The sequence below is a fragment of the Macrotis lagotis genome, chromosome 8, assembly GCF_037893015.1.
Source record: "Macrotis lagotis isolate mMagLag1 chromosome 8, bilby.v1.9.chrom.fasta, whole genome shotgun sequence".
Taxonomy (NCBI): domain Eukaryota; kingdom Metazoa; phylum Chordata; class Mammalia; order Peramelemorphia; family Peramelidae; genus Macrotis; species Macrotis lagotis.
This window is the reverse complement of record NC_133665.1, coordinates 165,581,446-165,603,500: the sequence shown is the minus strand read 5'-3', so window position 1 is coordinate 165,603,500 and position 22,055 is coordinate 165,581,446. Positions and strand designations below refer to the sequence as shown.

Genomic DNA, 22,055 nt, shown 5'->3' with positions numbered 1-22,055 from the left:
AAGCACATAAGATGTCAGTTATGATATTAAATAATTATATTGCATCATGAATTTTATTGAAAAAGAGAGGTAATCTCTGTCCTTAAGGGGTTTATGTTCTGAGGGAAACAACAAATAAAGGGGGCTAGTGGCCAGGGAAAGGTTAAAATCATAAAGATGTTGAGGCATGAGGTAACTAAGTGGCCCAGGAGGCAACTAGGATGCAAACTGGTCAGGAAGATCTGAGTTCAAATCCAGTCTCAGATATTTACCAGCTAAGTGAGCTTGAACATGTCATATAACCACTTTTGCCTCAGTTTCCTCAGTTGCAAAATGTGGATAATTATACTTATTTCACCGGGTTTCCATGAAAATCAAATGACATAATATTGAGTAAAGGCCTTAGCACAACACCTGGTGGATGATCTACAGGCTATAACTCTTCATTTTCTATATGTCTTCATTTTCTTTCCGAGTTCCCCCTTAGGGAATGAAGCCAAGCAGAAATAGAAATGATGCACAGTGCTCAGAAGCAATGGGGATAGGATTATAGATGTAGAAAGAGTCTCTACAGGTCATTTTGTCCAAGCCATCTTACAGGTGAGAATAAGGAAGAGAATGTAAGTGATTACACCAGGGTCAGAGAGCCAGTAAACATCAAGTTGGGGGTGTGAACCAATATCTTTGTGATTCCAAGTGTGGCCCTCTGTCACCTATACCAAAGAGACCTCTCATTCTTGGTAATGATTTGAATAAATTTGTTCTAGTGCAAAAGGGAGAAATGGGTTATGGGAGGAGAAGGAGGAGAGAGTTTTCAAAGGACAATTCTATCACACCTCAACTCCTACTGCGTTCTCTGCCTCTGAGAAATGTAATATTATATCATAGGTCTCTAGTTTGAGAACACTCACTAAAATATCAGTATTTTTTTTCAAAGAACAAGGAGTATGTGTACACACACACACACACACCCTCATGCACATGCACAGGCACACCTCTACACTGAATTGTTTGCCTTCTCAATCAGTTGGATCAGTTGGAGAGAGAGGAAGGGAGAGAATTTCAAACTCAAAATTATTTTTACATGTAACTGGGGGGAAATAAAAGACAAATAAACTTTTAAATATTTTTTAAAAAGAACAAGAAGCATAGAGGACTATCTTTAACATTTTTGAACTACAGAAGATCAATAGAATCAATTTCATTAATTTCTATGCACATGGAGAAATATATGAGATATATAGACACTTCCTAACTAGGACAGGCAATGTGATACCAGAGCAAGAATGCTGAATTTGGAGTATTAAGATGAGTTCAGATTCTATCGCTGTCACTATGCATGGGACCTGGGCCAAGTCATTTAAACTTTAAGCCTCAATTTCCTTTTCTCTAAAAATAATTAATTCATTTTTCAACTCCATCACTTTAAACTGGTGGAATCCAACTAGATGAGCTCAAAGTCTCCTTACAGCTATTGTCTATTATTCTTTGATCCTACAGATGCCCATCCCAGAAGGTTCCTCTTAGAGGATCTCATCCCAGAGCACTCATGGGTAGAATGCTTAGCCTGTGTCACATAAGGAAAATATTTATGAAAGTTCCATCTGATATCATAATCATCATATTCATCTTCCTCAGTTCTAAGTTTAAGTTTTACAAATTACTTTAATTATTGATACTATAAATAAAGTACTGGAGGGGCAGCTAAGTGGTTCAGTGGATACAGCACAGGCCCTGGAGTCAGGAGGACTTGAGTTGAAATCTGACCTCAGACACTTAATAATTACCTAGCTGGGTGGCCTTAGGCAAGGCACTTAACCCCATTGCCTTGCAAAAACCTTTAAAAATGTACTTAAAGTGCTGGATCTAAAGTCAAGAAAATTAGAATTCAAATCCTGGCTTTGTGAGACCCTAGGCAAGTCACTTAAGTTGTTTTTTTTTTCATTTTCCTCAACTATAAAATGAGGATCATAATTATACCAATTTCACAGGTTTGTGGTGAGGCTCAAATAAGCTAAATTTTTAAAGTGAACAGAGCATCTGCTGCTTTATGGATATTTAATCTCTGGCCCTCCCTATCTAAATCACCTCATTGAATCTTCATGACAACTGAGCCACAGCAAATCCCTTAACCTCTAAGTTGAAGAGAAGTTGTTGCCTTGCAATAGTAGAGGGACTTTCCACTCCTGGGAGTTCTTCCTATCAAAGACATCACTGTCATTGATGACAAAGACCCAGGTGGAGTCCCTATCCCTTTATTTATGTAAAGCTGTTTATAAGTATGAAACCGAATACCTGAAACCTTGGAACAAGTTTGATTTTTGCATATCAAATACTTTCAGGGCAGCTCTTTCTCCTCCTATTATCCTCATTCCATCTGCTTTCTTTCCCTAATAGGAAAGGAACTGGTGAGAACACATGAATAAAACCCAAAGACTTTTTTTAAAAAAATCTGTATTCTAATACTTGGCTCATATTTAATTTGAGAGAGATGAGTCCCAAATCCCTTAGCTCATTCTATGTTGAATGGAAACAAACAAACAACAAACCTCAACTCTAAGGGCAAGAGCTTGTGGACTTCTTCAGTTCCTTCTTTCCTTGGCTTGATAGGCAATCAAACCATACATCTATAATTTTTTTCCATTGGTTTTTCCCCCTTGTAGGAGATAACCCAGAAAGTTCAAAATGGAACCTGACCTTTTATTAGGAATTCTATGGTAAACCATGCCTATTCTGTCACAATTACCTTGGAGAATTGTCTGGTGTCTTAAAACACAATCCCACTGTTAATATTTATTACATTGCCATGAGAATAAAAAACAGATTTTCATTTTCCTCACAGAAGTACAACTGGCCTATGTTTTTATTTGGCAAATTCCTAGCCCACAAAAGGCACAACCACCGATAGCATATTCATTAATATACAGTAGCCATTTGAGCAGCATACTAAATTAGATGTCACTCAAACAGCACTGCAAAGCATCCAACAAGCTATTTTCTTGGACAGCAGCTGCTAGATGAGGTGACAGCTTATGAAAGGAGCTTTGGAGAACTCTCTGTTAAGAGGTAAAAAGGTTTCACATATATAAAGTTGTGAATTCTTCCTCTTAGGAACATCAGTCTCAACAAGAAAAGGACCTTATGGATCACCTTTACAAACACCTCATTGTGTGGGCTTAACAAGTGAGGACCACAGGGGCTAAGGCTGGTTCTCCCAAAGTCACCTAGGGAGTAACATATGAACAGAGTCAAAACTCAAGCCCAGAAACTCCATTTCCATGATCACTACTCTGTCCTCTAAGCCATTTACTTACCTGGATGAAGGAAGACCCAGTATTTGAATATCATATATGAGCTGATCAAAGAAGCATTTATATCTGCCATCAAGAAGTGGGGTTATTTTTTTTTTTATTTAAGGCAATGGGGTTAAGTGGCTTGCCCAAGGCCACACAGCTAGGTAATTATTAAGTGTCTGAGGCTGGATTTGAACTCAGGTACTCCTGACTCCAAGGCTGGTGCTCTATCCACTGCGCCACCTAGCCACCCCCTTTTTTTGGCTTTAATGAATACTCCCCCAAATCTCTTTATGTCAATTAACAATGGTTATTCATGTACTGTACCATAGATGTAATAAAAGCTCTTGAGCAAAAATGGAAAAAAAAGTACCATGGTGCAATGGAGATTACTCAGAAGGACCTGAGTTTGAATCTATCCATTGTTTCTATGATAGAGACATTAGGCAACAATTCACTTTACCTTCCTGTTCCTGTTTTCTCAACCAAAAATTGGGAAGGTTGGATGAAATTTTAAGTCCCTTGCTGATGATCTCAGTAACATCCATGGTTCATTTAACATCTCTATAACAATGACCCCCAAACCTATATTTCTCATCCCAGTGTCATCCCACTCCATCCTCTTCCCTAGCTTCAATCTTGTATTACCAATTTTCTGTTGGGAATTACAAAATAGCTAATGCAGAAATAACAAATTTAATATGTCCACAACAGAGCTCATTAGTTTTCCCTGCAAACCACCCCCCCCACATTCAAACATCCCTATTTCTGTGGAATGTAGAGGATTCTTCAAGGATTTGATAAAAAGCTAATTATGTTTTTCTGAATTCTCTCATATTCTCACAGTATGCTAATTTCACAGACTTGTCCATATTATGTATTTAGTAAATATTGAATGAATAAATGAAGTTAATTTATAATATCTCAAGGAAAAGCTCCACATTTTAATACTGACTTTCTAGAAATAATCTGTGATCTTATTGTTACCCTCAACTCTTCATTCTCCTTTACCACACAATTGCCAAATCTCCCTATTTGGCTTCCCTTCCCTTTCTCAAGTTCATCTGTCCCCTAACACAGCTACTACCTTAGTTCAGATCCTCATCCCTTCTCATCTGGATTATTGTTATGACCCAATTAATTTTAGTCATTCTTTATATACTGCTACTAAAATGAATTTCCTGGCATATAGATCTGACCTGTCTGACCTGACATGTCCATAGACATGCCACTCCATATTCAATAACCTCTCTTGGTTTGCTATGACTTCCGGAATCAAATATAAACTTCTCTGTTCAACTTTAAAAGCTCTTCACAAACTAGCAGGAACCTATCTGTCTAGATGTATTATATATTACTTCTCTGCATTCTGTCTAAACTGGCCTCTCCCTGCTCCTCATACATGATAGATCATTTTCCATCTCTTCCTTTGCATTAGCTGTTGACCCTCATACCTAGAATCCTTCCTCATTTCCACTTCACAGAATTCTTCCATCAAGACATAGTTCAAATATTCTAACTGCCAATACCCTTTCTCTTAAGTTACCTTGGATTTCCTGCTATGTTTTTATTTATTGAATCCTTGTATCTTCGCCATCTCCCCCACTAGAATACAAACTCCCTCAAAGTGGACATTTTCTCATTATGTTATTTGTATTTCAGAGACTTAGACCATGATGCTCACATATTATTGTTTGGCTTTGATTTCCAAAGAAGAACATGACATTAGGGAGATGATGCCATGATATGCGTGGATCTGAGTGAGGGGGCGCCATGCAAAATCCTTCACCTTACTTTCTCTATTAACCAGATATGAATCCAGATGACTAGAGAAGACTGGATTCTTGGGAATCATGGTTAGGTTACTTGCCCAGGGTCATACAGCTAGTAAGTGTTAAGTATCTGAGGCCAAATTTGAACTCAGGTCCTCCTGTCTCCTGGGCTATACTGCTAAATCAATTCTCATTGATTGATTGATATCAATTCTAATTCTCTAATCCTGTGAATAGCTTCCCTCCAAGGTCCCTATTCTACTTTCCTTCCTTTTATTGATAAATTAGTTATTTAAGTCAACTAAAGTATCATATAAGAAAAGTGATCTCCAGAAAGTCATAGTTAAAATGTGGAGCTATTCCTTGAAATATCATATCTTAGCTTCATTTTGACATTAAATATTTACTGAGTACCTAGTATGTGCATGTCTATGAAATTAGAATATTGTGGTCATATAAGGTATGAGAAAAACTGCAGAAAAACATAATTAGCTTTTTAGAAAGAAATGATATTGTTTCATGAGAAATAGGGAAAGCAGAAAGGATCAGACCAGAGAGGGCAGGCTTAAGGTCTAAGGCAATCAAAAAAACTGAAGGAAGGAGAGAAAGAGCGGAAAGGAGGAAAGAGCATAAATAATATAATAGAAAGTGTTCTATTCAAGAATTTTGCCCAGGGCCAACCTTGTTGTACACTATACAAGTATGAATCTGGAAAAGTTGACAATACATCCCAAAGAATTCTCACTCTTTAATGATCTTCAGTACCCCAGACTCCATTTTCCTTTTTTCCTTTTTTCTTTTTCTTTTTTCTTTTTGCTAAGCAATGGGGTTAAGTGACTTGCCCAAGGCCACACAGGTAATTATTAAGTGTATGAGACCAGATTTGAAATCAGGTACTCCTGACTCCAGGATCGGTGCCCTATCCACTCTGCCACCTAGCCTGCCCAGACTCCAATTTCCTAAAAAAACATTCCTTGAAATATGACCTAACATCTAGCTGTCAACTCAGATTTTATTGGAGGCTCAGTTATTTAAGATAGAACACTTTCTTAGTTTTGGTGAGAAATTAAACTAAATGACCAAAAAAATAATATTAAGGGGCTCTTGCCCCGCCTATTGAGCCTAAATGTACACACAGACTCAAATCATAAATATAGAACTGTAAAAAGCTTTAAAATCACCTAGGATAATCTCCTCATTTCACAAATGCAAATTGAGACCAGATGGATGAAATAAATTTGCCAAAATCACATGGATAATAAGACTTGGGAGTCAAATTTGAAGCCTGGTACCCTAACTTCAACTCTCCTGACCATTTGGAATATTGACAGCTTCCAGGCCATTCAAGGTTCATAATAATGCATATAATCAAAAAATGAGCTAACTGCTCCAAAAACATCTTGATATTTGTCCTTGGAGAGCATTTAATATTTATTGAATGAATAGTAGATATAAGCCATTGGATGAGGTATTCAAGTAAGAGCAAAGTATATTTGCATAGCATTTTCAAAATGCTTTCACATACATATATTAATAGTAGCAAGCATTTATAGAAGCTTTAAGATGTCCAAAATGCTTGGATATCTTACCTTACTGGAACCTCATGATGCTGTGAGAAAAGTACAATGGTGGTGGTAGTGGTGGTGGTGCTGGTGGTTCAGCCAAGCCTAACTTGTTGTGTTCCCACAGACTATAGTACACCCAGTTCTATCCTCCATTACTCTCAAAGTCTGTCTAGGTTCATGTTCATTATTCTCATCTATCCATCTACTGTTCCCTTTTCCTTTGGCCTTCAAGTTTTCCCATCATCATGGACTTTTGCAATGAGTCCTGCCTTTTAATTATTTGGCCTAAGTATTTAAGTTTCAGTTTCATTATTTGACTTTCCAATGAATACTCTGAATTAATTTAAGTATTGACTACTTTGATCTTGCTATCCAAGGGACTCTCAAAAGTATTCTCGAGTAGCACAATTTTAAAGCACTGATCTTTCTATGCTTTGCTTTCCTTCTAGACCAACTCTCACTGCCATATTCTACTACTGTGACATAGCTTTGTCTAGGCAGACATGTATTGGAAAGGGGTTTCCTCTGGTTTTTAATAAATTTTCCAGATTCATCAAATTTCAAAAAGCAAGCATCTTTTGATTTCTTGGTTATAGTCACTGTCTGCATTGATTATTGAGTCCAAGAATATAAAATCTGACACAGGTCCTGTCCTTATGAGACTAAGGGAAGAGGTTAAATGACTTGTACAAGTTAATATGTCTAAAGCAGGGTTCAAATTTGTATCTTCCTGAATACTAGTCCAGCATACTATCCATCACACTATTTACCTTCCTGACCTCAGTGAAACTTTGCACCCCCACTGTAAGATCAATGGGGCAGAAGTAGTTATCCTAAATTTCTGTGTGACGAAACAGGATAGTTTAGGGTAACCATCTTCACCCTGCTATGTAGTGTTTATTTATTGTCTTAAATGGCAGAAGGAAGTCTGGATGAGGGCCTATCCATGATCTTCAGGGATTTGAGAGGTTTAACAAACCTCTTTGCAGCACAGAATAGACTTTTTTCTTCCTGATCTACTTACAGAACTGGAGCAAAGGCTTGAGAAGCTGCAAAGAGGAAGAGTTGGTATTGATGTCAAGAAGTTTCCTATCAATCAAAATTCTCCCAATGGATTGGTCAGCCTGAGGAGATACTAAGCTCCCTCTCGCTGGAGGCCTTCATACAGAATTGGGGACTTGAAGGAGATGTCAAAGAGGTGATTCATATACAGGTAAGCTCCTTGAGAAAGGAAATAATTTCATTTTCTATATTTGTACATTCAGTCTAACTTTAACAAACAGCAAGTATATAATAAATGCTGATCGATGAATTGATTACAAGTTAGAATAAGTAACCTCTGTGCACTCCTAAGATTCTATGCTCCTCTCCCAAATATTGAATGCTTTAAATTCCAAACAGTTCCTAGTATCTGGAAGGTGCTTCATAAATGTTTATTGATTGAAACAGATAGCCTAGACAAAAGCATAAAATATTAGTTCTACATTGCTCCTGATCCAAACACTGGGAAGTCACTTGTGTTTTAATGCCTAAACACTGGGGATAGTCAACACCCCCATTTCTGAGCTGCCTCTCCCATCCCACTGAGGTTCAGATCATCTTCAGCCAAAAGATGGGATTAGAATTCAGGTCTTTTGACTCAAGAGTAAACTGTTCCTTATGTGAAGGGTTTTACGCTTTGTCTTTTTAATTGGCTTAAGCTGATAACAAAATGTGTTTGCATTCCCCAAACAAACTGACTAGGCTGCATTGGAAAGTGCCAGTGGCAAGAAAAAAATAATTACCCATAAGAAAGAAAAAAAAAAGAAAATTGACTTTGTTCAGTAATAATTATGAATGAGTGAGAGCTCATTAGTTAACATATTAGCCCTAGAAATAATTAAGATTTCAAATATTATCAGAGGACTATGCATTTTCCATTTGGGAAAAGGAACCAACTAAATCTCTAGGAAAAAAAATACTCTGGATCCTGAGGAAAAAAAACACTTCTAAGTCAGAAGTCTACTTTAACCAAAAGATCATAGAACTAGAGATGCAAAGAGGCCAAAGGATCATCAAGTATAAGTCCTTCACTTTAAAGAACAGGAAACTGAGGCTCAAAGAGTTTAAATCACTTCCTAAAAGTCATGCAGATATGCAGACTCAGAGGAGAATTTGAACCCAATGTCTCTGACTCCAGAATCAATGATTTTCTTACCTTTGATTGATGAGGTTTCCAAAGGATTTCCCATATTTCTGATTATTCTTAAGCAATGTTTATTCATTTTTCTTTGCAAAGAATTAAATTAACTCCTCATGGTTCAGAGGAAGCATCGAAGGCACTAAATAAATGTTTGTTGAGTGATTAAGAAATGGAGGGTGAAGTCAGAGGGAAGCAGCTTTATAAACTTTTTCCAGTATCAATAGCAGTTTGTTTGATGACAATTTGAGGAACCTCTGGGGCAGAGCTAAGATGGTGGCATGAACCTAGGAAGCTCCTAGAGTGTTTCCCAAGACAACTTTAAATAACGCTTTTACACAGACCTTAAAAATACAGATTCCATCAAGAAAAAGTAGGACAGCTAGGTGGCATAGTGGATAAAGCACCAGCCCTGGAGTCAGGAGTACCTGGGTTCAAATCTAGCCTCAGACACTTAATAATTACCTAGCTGTGTGGCCTTGGGCAAGCCACTTAACCCCATTTGCCTTGCAAAAAAACTAAAAAAACAAGTTTGGGAAGTATAGCCAGCTTAGATGGGAAAGAAGGGAAAGTCAACTGAAGACTCTTCACTACAGTGAAGCCCAGGTCCCTGCTTGGTAAGCCAACAGGCAGGCAGTGAGTATCTCAACCCTAGACAAAGGTCAAGTAGTGGGTTGGAAACTCACTACTAAATAGGTAAAGTCTAGACATAAAGGAGGAAGCAAACTTCTGCATAAGCGACATGAGCTGCATGGGCAACATCTTGACAAGCAATAAGCCAGGGACCAGTTCTCAATCTCAGAACAAAAAGGTTGGGACTATCGCTGCATCCCAGGAGCAGAGCAAATCTATCAATAGGAGCCATAAAATTCAGATACTAGTCACTGAAAGCTACTATTCAGATAGGTTTGATAAAAATACCATCTCAGAAGAAGAAAGGGTGTGACAAATCGCCTATATGAGAAGCCTTAAAGGAATTTATGAATTGGTCTCAAATTCAAAACCTTGAGAAAGAGCTCAAAAATGATTTTAAAAACCAAAGAAGAGAGGAGGAAGAAAAATGAGGGGGCAAAAAAGAAATGAGTCAAGTAGAATGATGAAAAAAATGATGGAAGAAATCAATTCCTTTAAAGGGAAACATGACCAATTGGAAAAAACAGCATTAACTCATGAAAAAAATAAAGTATGCCAACTAGAAAAAGGAATGAAACTCATCAAAAAGTAAAATTAACCAACTGGAAAAGTAAATACAAAAACTCACTAAAGAAAACAAAAATGCTAAAAATTAGAATTGTACAAATACAAACTAAAGACTTTTTGAAATACCAAGATTCCATCAAATAAAACCAAAAGGCTGAAAAAAAGAGAAAAATGTAAAGTAACTTTTAGGAAAAATAAACAACCTGGAAAATAGATTCAGGAGAGATAACTTATGGATTATTGATCTACCTGAAAGTCTCAATTTGATAATAATTCCAGAACTGGAAAGAAATGATAAGGAAATGAAGGATAAAAAGTCTCACTCAGTGAGAAAGTAGCTGAGAAAGAGGTGTCTGAGACGTAAAAAGAAGAAAGCTGGAGCTTGGTGAAATATAGTTGAGTGCCATGTGGCACTTACCAATCAAAGTCAGTGTTTACATGGGGGAAAAGTTTCCACATTTAATGTTATTCCCTTTCACATGAAATGTTCTAATGCATCTAAACCATGAGCTGCTCCCTAATCCCATTATTCTTCCCTGAATCTGCATAATGTGTACATCATGCACACCCATTCTAAGAAAGGCCTCCCTGAACTTCCCACATTTTTATCATTGGATATTCAGTGACTTACATAGTGCCCTCCTTAGAGTAGGCACTTCCCTGCTGATTGACTCATCTCCATCCAATAACATTTTTCTCTTGGCAGTTTTCCTTGAACCTTCTAACTACAACTGACTGGTAATATGCAAAATTCTGGCCATTCTTTCTGCTTGACCTTTGCCATGAATTCAATCATGCAAGAAATTGTTATATGATATAGCCTATCTGATATGCTATATAACATAAAATAAGTGGTTATAAAGGTTCATTAAATTTTAATAAAATAAAATTTCCAATTTTTTTTTAACAGAAGTTCATGGACCCCCTGAACCAAAAAGAACATAAAAGCAATTCCCAAAGGCAATTTAAATGAATTAAAATAGTGACATGGTGGTAGCTGACAAAGAAGACTGAAATAAATTATTCTATTAGAATAAGAGGAAATTTGGTGGAAGTGGGGGAAGAGAAATATCTTTGAAGAGTCACAGCAGGGAAGAATAATTAACAAATCACTCGTTAGGTTCCTAATTACACATCTGTTGTTAAGGCTATTCATTGACTTGTTTTAATTGAGATACACGTTAGAAACAGGAGTGCCCTTGAACAAATGGGAATGTGTTTGTATAACACAAATGTTTGTACTTCATACTGAAAATTCAATGAATATTTCACACAGAGAATTAGGTTCAGTCAATATTCCTATTGACTGCTATCTATAGACACATCATAGACAGAATCTTATTTGGGCCAAGAAATGATTAAATGGAATCCATATTCAATTTGCTGTTTGTTCCTTGTTAGGGGTACTAATCCACTGATACTTTTGCTTTAGTCATAAGAGGTGCATCTGGACCCTTCTTAAAATATATTGAGGTAATTGAGTGCTTTTGTAAAAACTGAGCAATAACAGTAGAACCTCACCTGTTTGGGAATTCTGAGCATTGAGGACAGAGCTCAGGGAAGACCTTGCCAAAGACTATTTGGTAACAATGACTATTCTCCACATTAGAACTTAGGATGCAGATGCAAGACTCCTACCCATATAAACACAACCATAATAAAGCCTTGACAATTAAAACAATTAGACACAGAGTTAATTACCTAACCAATTAATGGAGAGTGCCAATCATTTTAATGTGCAGCCGTCCCCTTTATACTTAACATACAGTTTACTAATGGTGTAGTAATTCATCCGGCTTGAGAATGTGATTATTTAAAATCAAAGAGTAAAATATATTGATGACTAGAAACACACTGGAGCCGAAATCCTTCATAGGCAAATCAAGTTGAATAAAAGCTTCTCATCTCCATTGGGCAATGCTGTGTCATTAGCACAGAAAGAATTAGTTTCTTTCTAGTGAAAAAAAAACCCAAAGCAAAACAACAAAATATAACTATAGAAAACATGATCTTTTCCTTTCATCACACCCCAAGATTTTCTTGTCAACATGAATGGCAAAATCAATTGTAACAGTTCCAAAACAAAAAGAAAAAATAAACTCTTGTTAAGTTCAGGCCATTTTTGTATGCAAGAACTATTTCTCAGTAGACTGTTATATTTAGCTAAAAAAAAAAAAGCTATACTCCTTTGATTTTCTCTCCTTTAATGATTATTCATGAGAAACTGCATATCATAGAGAAGAGAAAGCTAGTCTGAGTCAAAAAGACCTCAGTTCAAATCCTTCCTTTGACATATACAAACTCTGTGACATTAAGTAAATAGCTCAATGTCTCCAGACTCTTGTCTTGTTAGATGATGATTTATAAGTGTCAGAGAAAGTGCTAACCTGCAATGGTAGGAGTCCCCAGTTTGAATGAAATAGTATTCTTGAATTCTTATTGGTAATAATAGCAAGGTGCTTTAAATATGCCAGGAATTGATTATAACTAAATAATCACCTTATTGAAGTTCATATAGTACAGTCTGACATCATAATAGAGCTAAATAAAGGACACCAAGTAAATATTTATTGATCCAGATTCTACAAGGGAAAGATGATTGGATTTGAAAAAAGAAAGATCCAAATTTGAATTCCCCCCCCCATTAGGGAGGATAATAATAAGATGTCCCTTCAGGAGATTTTGAGGATAAAAAATAATATTGTAAAATATTTTATAAAATTTAAATTACCAAATATATTTTAGTGATGATGATGATGATGATTTATTTTGCTGATGTTTGTTATCTTTCCATGAACTAAATTTACTTTAATCTTTAAGGAGAAAATGACTACCCAATAGATGAAGCTCAAGGTATTAAAAACTATTCCTGTAGCAAATTTAGTTAAGGCAGTAGAATCTGAGATTGTAGTCCACAGGGGCAATGGAGAAGAAAGCATAAGGGAAGCCCTGCCCCCCAAAGACAATCTAAGCATGGGTACTGAAGTATGACAGTGACACTGAGAACAGTCCTGTTGAGGGGGCAGCCAAGCCCCTAGGTACCTGGGAGAAGGAGGCAGTCAGTCCCAGGAGAGGTCTACCTCAGCAGTAGGCAGGAGGGAAAGGGCAAGAGAGGAGGAAGGGAAAACCCATTCACTCAAACTGAGAATCAAAGAGTTCCAAAGCCAATGACAGGTAATCCAAGCAATCCTTCCTAAGGACCAAATCACTCAAAGTAGCAGTTAATTGCTGCCAAAGTTGCGCAGACTGTCTATACTTTTTAAGTCTAGTCAATGAATTACAAAAATTCATCCTTTACAAGAAAATGAGTCACATCTAAGATCTTGGTTATTATAAATTTTGTTAAAATCCAAAGGTTGTTTCCATTACCAATTTCAATCAACCTCTCCTTTTAAGCCATAATGGCCCCACAAATCTTCCTTTGCTATTCAAGAGGCAATAAAATGAACCATCATGACAATGTCAACAAATTACTCAAATTAGGCAATGGCAGTCTTGGAACCTGCTACATCTCCCTCTAATTTTATTAACATGTATTCCTTATCATAAAAATGCTGATGGTAGGAAGACTCTCCCAAGAACATCATTGAGCTAAATAAGTCAGATAATAATGGGTGAGGAGATGAAATCTAAAAGATAGCATCTGTGTTTTAAAACAAATTGTGTTTTTAAGTCACCTTCGCAACTAATTTCCAAGTAAATCTTCACAAGAATCATATGACTGATATTTTGCTTAGAATATTTTACAAAATCAAGACATAGGACATCTGGCATCACATAACAGTACGTGTAGCTTGATAAAAGTGAGGAGGAATGCTTCTTTGAAACTTCTCTTGGAAATGTTTGTAATAAAAATAGTTTATATAAAAGATGCCTCAACTTGATGAAGTGGGAGATAACTCTGCAATTTTATGCCAAAAGATTTTAGACATAGGCAATTCTTCAAACTTAAAGCATTAATTTGTCTAAACACTTGTGTTTGATTAGAATACTATTTCAATGATGTGCTAAAGGTCCAGACCAACAAAACCATCTTATAGTTTTTAGAATTTGGAATCAAGTTCAAAATGCCACCAGTGAAATATAGGCCAAGCCACTTCAATACAAAGGGTATGTGTATGATCTGAATAAGTCTTAGATAGCATTTCAAATAAAGTCCTTTTCCTTTACTCTAATTTCTAGAGAATAATAATAATCTCATAAATGATTGTTTGGTCAGAATGGGAAGATGACTGGATTTATGTAATACAGACTTATTAAACTAAACAGATAAATACCAGATAGTACTTAAATTTTATATATAATTGTGGATTAATTATTACTATATATTTACTGCTGCATCAGCATCCAAACTTTGCACCTCTTGCTTTGAGATCAATAATCAAACATTAGTCTGTTTCTAAATAGAAAATTTCTATTTAGCTTTCTTGTGGCTTCTCAGAGCAAGACAACTTTCCATGATTTCCTCTTCCCTTAATGGGCTGGTCCATTCTACTGGAATGTAAGCTCCTTGAGGACAGGGATTGTTTCACTTGTATATTGCAATTCCCAGAGCCTAATAAAAATCCTGCCATATATTGTGCTGAGATTGATGTTCAATCATGGCCAAGTCTTCATGACCTCTTGGATCATAGCCCACCAATAGTGTCTATGGGAGTCCCCTGGCAAAACTAGATTGTCATTTCCTTCTTCATCCTGGCATATATGTAGTAGTTCAATTAATGCTTTTTCATCCAATCACAAGATTAGAAAAATGACTCAGATAAGACAAATCAAAAACTGCTGATTATGGTGATAATGGATATACACGAGTCAGATCACTGACTATATAAGGGCATTTGTGATTGTGATTATCCTTTAAGGCTAACTCAGAGATATTGTGGGTTAGGTTGCAGACTACCACAGTAAAGCAAATATTGTAATAAGTGAGTCATATGAATTTTTCTCAAAGTTTTCTAATGCATACAAAAAGCAGGCTAATTTTAAGATATAGTCAATTAAGTGTGCAAGTTTAATGTCTAAAATATATAGATTTAATTAAAAAATAATTTATTGCTGAAAAAAGGCTAGGCATCATCTGAGCCTTCAGAGAATCATCATCTTTTTGCTGATGGAGGGTCTTGACTTGATGTTGATGACTGATGACTGATCAGAGTGGTAGATACTGAAATTTGGGGTGACTGACAATTTCTTAATATAACACAACAATGAAGGTGGCACATTGATTGACTCTTCATTTTGTTTAAACACTTAGAGGCCATTGTAGAGTTATGAATTGACCTGATTTCAATGTTGAGGTGTCTCAGGGAATAGGAAGGTCCAAGGAGAGGGAAAGAAATAGAAATGGGGTAATGACCACTTGCTACAGTCAGAACACACGCAACATTTTCAATTAAGTTCACCATCTTATATGGACCCAGTTGGTGACACTCCAAAACAATTGCAATGGTAATCTCAGAGATCACTGATCACAGATCACCACAACAGAAAAAAATAAGTAAAAAGTTTAAAAATTGTGATAATTACCACAATATGACACAGAGATGTGATGTGAATACATACAGTCAGAAAAATGGCATCAATAGACTTGTTCTTCAAATTAAAAAAAAAAACAAGATAAAAAAGCAATATCTGTGAAGCACCATAAACTGAAGTGTGCTTATATTTACAGATGAAGAAACTCACCCTGAGAGAGAGGTTAAATGACCTGGATGGAGTCACCCAGCTAAGCAGTAAAGGAAACTAGATCCTAATCTATAATATTCTTTTCATTTCAAGTATAGTCTTACACTCAATTCAAGGCCATCTGGAGGTATCTGCTGCCATATACACTTCAAGTAAGGAAAATTCTGATGTACAGATAAAGGAAACAGATCAATGTATCCACAACTCTTGCCAGTTTAGGAAAATGTAGATGCCAACAGTAATGATCTGGGGAAGTAGAAACAAAATAAAGAAAGAAGAAAGAACACTTTTCCATCCCTTCAACATACTGAAGGAAGGGAGATGAATAGCTCAGGGTAGAAGAATGTTTGTGTGTGTGTGTGTGTGTGTGTGTGTGTGTGTGTGTGTAGCCAGGGACAGGAGATACTTAGCAGTATCAGGTAGGTCATCCAGCATTTCTGAGGGTCACTAAAGGGCCTGGAATAAATGAAACTGAGGTAGGACTACAAAATAAAATAATAATTGTTGGTGAGGCAAATGTCCTAAAATAATTTTAAGATATTTTAGGCAAAAGAGACTTGAAGGCACAAGGAAGAGATGGAAGATAGCGATACTCTGAGAAAAGAAAGTCCTGACAGATGCAGGAAAAGGAGATCTTTTCCTACATTTGATCCAACCTGCTTTGTGATCTGCACTGAGTATGTAGTCAGTCACCTAGTCTATAAGGACAGAGGATCAAAAGACTTAAGCACCATATAATAAGCATTCAGTATAAAAGTATTCTTAACTTCCTCCATTTGATTCCAAAATTTCCTCAAACTTTCTTTAGCCTGAGAAGACATGTCATACAATTGCAGCAGCTTTTAATATATGGGTTCATCAATCCATTGCTTACTATTGTAAAGATCTCCAGGGACATATTGAGGAAGACACTGAAATATTGTATAAATAGAACCATATTTAGAAGGAATTTGATCTAATCCATCATTTTATAGGTGAGGAAACTGATACCAAGGGGACATGGTCAAACAGGTAAATATTGGAGTCACTATTTCAACTCAATTCCTCTAATTGAGAGCCAAAGCTCTTTCCACTGGGCTCCACTGCTTTAAAGCAATCAACAAACTGAGAAAATTCTGTTTGTCGTTAAAAGTCATTACACTTTGGCTCTAAACTCCTACAAGATTTAGTTCATAATGTTCTTTTGTTTTCTGCTGTACTTCTGTTTTTCTCATTCAAGCATTCTATCACCCATCTCCAGATCTTTGTAAAAAGTGGATGTCATCTATGACATGCACAATTCTAGCTTCCTTAAAGATTCAACTATAATTTTTGAAATAGATATTAAATTAGAATCCTAGTCCTCTTTCTAGGCTGTTGCTATAAACATTTCAAACAGCAAAAGACACTAAGATTAAACAATGTACTTTTTATCCCATGCTAAATGGCCACATATGGTCACTCCACTTACTCAGTCTCTTAGCAGCCTCAAGAGCATCATTGGCTGTGTCAGCCACGAAGAATCTTTGAACTTTCACTCCATTTTCAGACATCAGCTTTTTACTTTGGTATTCTTGTAGGTTCAGCCATCTTCTGGAGATCAACTGAATACCCTATGGAAATATGGAGAAACAAGGAACCCTTATTAAAAACAGTTAAGTAGGGGCAGATAGGTGGCATGGTGGATAGAACACTGGCCCTGGAGTTAGGAGGACCTGAGTTCAAATTCAGTCTTAGAAACAGAATAATTACCTAGCTGTGTGACCTTGGGCAAGTCACTTAACCCCATTGCCTTGCAAAAAGAAATAAAATTTAAAAAACAATTAAGTAAACTGAAAAATTCATGGGATCACAGATCAAAGCTGAAAGGGACCTCAGGGGTTTCAACTATGGTTTTCATATCTTCAAAACTAGTAATATTTCCATTGTCCCCCTCCTCCACCCCTGCTTGCTAACTCTAGCTGTCACATCAGAAAAAAAATCATATGAAATTCTGTTTAACTAGTCAAGGAGTCTGTCATAAATATTATGTCTCTGAGTGGAGAGAGGGAACACTGAACTCCAGTTTGACCAGTTTGGTTACCAATTATTAATATAGACATACTACCTTCAACTTAACCAAGTATGTACATTGTAAGTATTGAATATGCTTAGGATCTGTGCTGAAGGGGTTATGAGAATGAATGAGATACTCTCCCTACCTTCACGAGCAATTATTTCTCAATGATACCCAGGACTAGTAAATTACTCATTAAGGACATTTTTTTTTGGTTTAACACACCAAAATGGACTCTTGTGTTGAAAGGGAGAAAAATTGACTCTCATGCTGCCACTTTGGTAGTGGAATGATTTGGCCTCTTAAACATCAAATGAGGAGACACTTAATGATGAATTTCACCAACTCTTGGCTAACTGTGCATCCTAGGAGCTGGGGAAGGGGGCCAAGAGAATGACATGGATAAATGAATTATAAAGATTTTAGTATTGATGATCAAGCACACCTTTCACATCTTGTCAGAGAGGTAATAGTCTATGGTACAAAATGAGACATGGATTTTGAGACAGGGCCAAGGTATTGGTCTTTATTTTGGGTGATTAAACTCATTTGTTATAAGAGAAGGTTTCTTTTGGAGGAAGAAGAGTTAAAGATTGTGATGAAGATTAAAGAAGGAAGAGTATAAACATTGAAATACACAAAAGAAAACTAGAAATAGGTCAGAAGACACATGTAGCAATGCTGAAATGTCTAATTTAATATATTTATAAATGGTATGTGATACCAGTTCATGGTTTCAATAAGCATTCTTTTTTGTTCTTTTTATGCTCAAATGTGCCTGCACATGTTTGGTTACTTTGATCAGATTAATAATGTATAAAAATTAATAAAGTATAAAATAAAATATAAAAATTAAAGTATAAAAATTAAATTATGACACCATGTTAGAATTCCTATTTTGGTTATAATATCCTTCCTTCTTGTTTAAGGAATAAAAAGGACTAAATTTATTTTTGTTCTTTGATGATGATGAATAAATTGGCCGTGGTTAATAGGGTAGCAAAAGCAAAATGATATATAAATTGGTTGGCCAGCTCATCAATACTTGACCATCACAAAACAATCATGAATTCCTTGACATGAATGCCAACCACAAAAGCAAATTCCAATCATTATTTGCTTTCTTGAGCATTTCCTGAATTGCACCTTAATATAGCCCTGTTTCTCAAATTTTGACTTTCAAGTCGCATATGATACATTTTTCTATGATCTATTATTCTGGCTGACCTCTAATTCCTATATTAGAATATTATATTAATTGCATTCTATAGGATGCCTACTAGTCAAGCAATTCTTTTTTTAATTGGCAACTGTGCTTGAGGATAGGAGGATCCAAAACTTTGAACGTCTTATCTAATCATCAAGAACAGAGGGATGACTAGAGATCTCCAAGAACAGAGGCTCTGTAAAAACTGAAAATACAGCCTGTTCTCCAAAAATGATAAAACAATCTTACAGAAAAATTTCCACACTTTCACCATGATCCCATGACTTTCCAAAAACCATAGTTCTAAATTCACTCATACAAATGCCTCATTTTACAGACTTAGAGAGATGGAGTTATTTGATCAGTATTTTCTGGCACTGACTCAAGAGAGAGAGAGAGAGAGATGGAAAAACTTTAGCATAAGGATATGATCATTCTAGAAAAACTCAAGACTATAGCAAAAACTGTCTACTGGGAAAGAGGAGATCAAACATATGCAGCATCCTACTGCTACCTTTATAAGTAAAACATGAATCAATAGATTAAGTCTGCACCAACATACTAATTTTTTACTTATTAACTTAAAAATAGTTTGAAAAGATCATTTGAGAGATGCTAAATAATAGTTTTACATGGTTAGGATCAATTTCTTTTCATTAGTGTGCTCCCCATATTAATTTTAAAAATGTTAATGGACCCTGCTACACACTAATTGTCATTGATCCACAGTTCTGCGTCATGGATGTATAATATATATTGAATATACATATTGATTGCAATGAAAACCTTATGTAAAATCTGACAGTTTTGAGTTTTAAAATGAGGCACTGGTTACAGTCCCAGTGCCACCAGAAGATGGCAGAAAATCATGGCACATATGAGAAAGATGGGAGGGAAAATTAACCACCATGACAATCTATCTTTTGGGGAATAATTTTCTTTATTAGTTCATTCACTCATATGCATGTGTATATGTTTACATATATACATATAATATATATTATATGCATATGCATCTATATACCCATGTATGGAGAGATATGTATACATATGGATAGAATGATTCTAGATGGGATAGAATGAACTAGATACAATTGTAGCTCTAGCTCACATATATATATGCATATATATTTCAAATCCATACCATATATAAATGATGCTTTTAATAATGTATTTAGATTGTCTTATCTTTACTTTTTTTAGCTTAACAAGAATTACCTACTCCTAAATGTGGGCAAAATGTGGGCAACTCTAGAAGCTACTCAACTGAAGTTGACTGGTTGTTTCCATTTATGTGGTTTTCCATTATAATTTCTTCCACAGTCTCAATTTTTTAAAATAGACTTCATTTTATAGAATCACAGATTAGACCTAAGATTTCAGGGGTCACCTAGACTAATCTCATTGCACAGATGGAGAAAGTGAAGCTCAGAGAATAGAAGGGTAACAAGGTATGCCTCCAGATCCCAATCTAAGCCTCCTGATTCCACATCCAGATTGCTTTCCACTCTAACATGCTAATAACAGATTATTACAAATAATACTATAGAGATAATGAGTACCTATGGGGAGGGTAGTTTTCCAACACAGCAACAGCATTTCAATACATCCACAGAGCCAAGATGATATAGAATTAAGGGATAAATTGTATGATGCAAATCACAAATTTATCAGATCTCCAAAAAAATGGGTGTTTGAAAAAAATGGTGTACCTAGTACTAAAAAGCAATGTTAATAAGGTCTGAAGTAACTATGGAAGACAAGGAGGAAAAGTCCTTGAGATGCATACATGTGAGATCATAAAGACACACATATACACACCCTGAGGAAGAAGAAGGACTGAATAAAGAAGAATATCCCACTAGCTTTTGATTCAGGACTGGAAGCTAGATAAGTATAATATTAAACAAAGAGGTTACAGACACATAGACTAAGAATTGATATTTAAAAGCATGAAAAAATAAATAAGCTCATTTTCCCCAGTATATCATTTGTCATCCTCACAAAAAAAATTATCCCAAATAACTGAAATGATTTGTAAAGAAGAAAGGAAAAGAGGAAAAATTAGTCTACTAATGGACTCTCCATCAAAGGGTATGGACATTTACTTGCATAATTCCAAATTGCTTGCTGATAGTTACAACAATGATGTGACTTTGCATATATGTTTAAAAAAGTATATATTTACATGTTAATGTATATTTTAATTATTTATATTTTACTGAGAAACTCAATACCAAACTTTTCTGAAAAATTTAATACTAGTTTTTTCCTTGTTCAACTGCTTCTCTTCTTATTCTAGCATTAATTTTGTTTGTGCAGAAACTTTCAGTTTCACGTAATACAAGTTATCTATTTTGTATTTTGTGATTGTCCCCTTTGGTGAAGTTTTTCATTCCTATCTATAGTTGTGCGAGGTTGATGATATCTTTGTCTTCTAAAGTTTTATAATATAATCTTTACCATTAAGATCATGTATTCATTTAGACTATATTATGAAATGACATAAAATAGTAGTCTAAACCTGATTTCTGTCAGTATGATTTCTAGTTTCCCCAGGAGGTTTTTATTTTTATCAAAATAAGATACTCTTTTCTAAGTAATATATGTTTTCTGTTTTATAAAACAAAGGTACTAGAGTTTTATTGTTTCTGATTCTCTCTTGTCCAGGCTGCCCTATGGATCAACTTCTCATTATTGTTTTTTTTAAAACCAAGAGCAAATGGTTCTGATGAGAGCTACTTATAATGTTAACTTCACCCACTCTGATATGTTTTCTGGCATATTCAATCTGTGGAAATTTTCTAATATCTGTTTGCTGTTTTTCTTAAATGTTTCCTAGGAGATAGAGGAAGGAGGAGGGGAAAAGGGGGGCAGGAGGAAGAGGGGGATGTATAAAGAGAAGAATGGATGAGTTCCCTGATGAAAAGAATCTCAACTCAGGACAGAGAACCAAATTTTGAGTTCAGAAAAAACCCACAACTATGAAACTGTAGAATAACAGATGAAGGGAACATGTCCTTGAAGAAGGACCTTGAGTAGACAATACTTGGTTAGTATAGTTCCAATTATTTGATGTATTTTAAAGTAATCAAAGTGATTTTCTTTAAGATATCTAGATGATAGAGAGAGAGTTAGAC

General features: G+C 35.6%; 1 protein-coding gene across 1 annotated transcript in view; it reads right to left on the bottom strand.

The window, feature by feature from the left end:
* SUCLG2 (succinate-CoA ligase GDP-forming subunit beta) overlaps positions 1-22,055 on the bottom strand; it is a 412,323-nt gene that overhangs the window by 320,815 nt on the left and 69,453 nt on the right. The window contains exon 2 of the mRNA XM_074198779.1: positions 17,124-17,265. Within this exon, the coding sequence (XP_074054880.1) occupies positions 17,124-17,265 (142 nt within the window). The remainder of the gene's footprint in view (positions 1-17,123; positions 17,266-22,055) is intronic.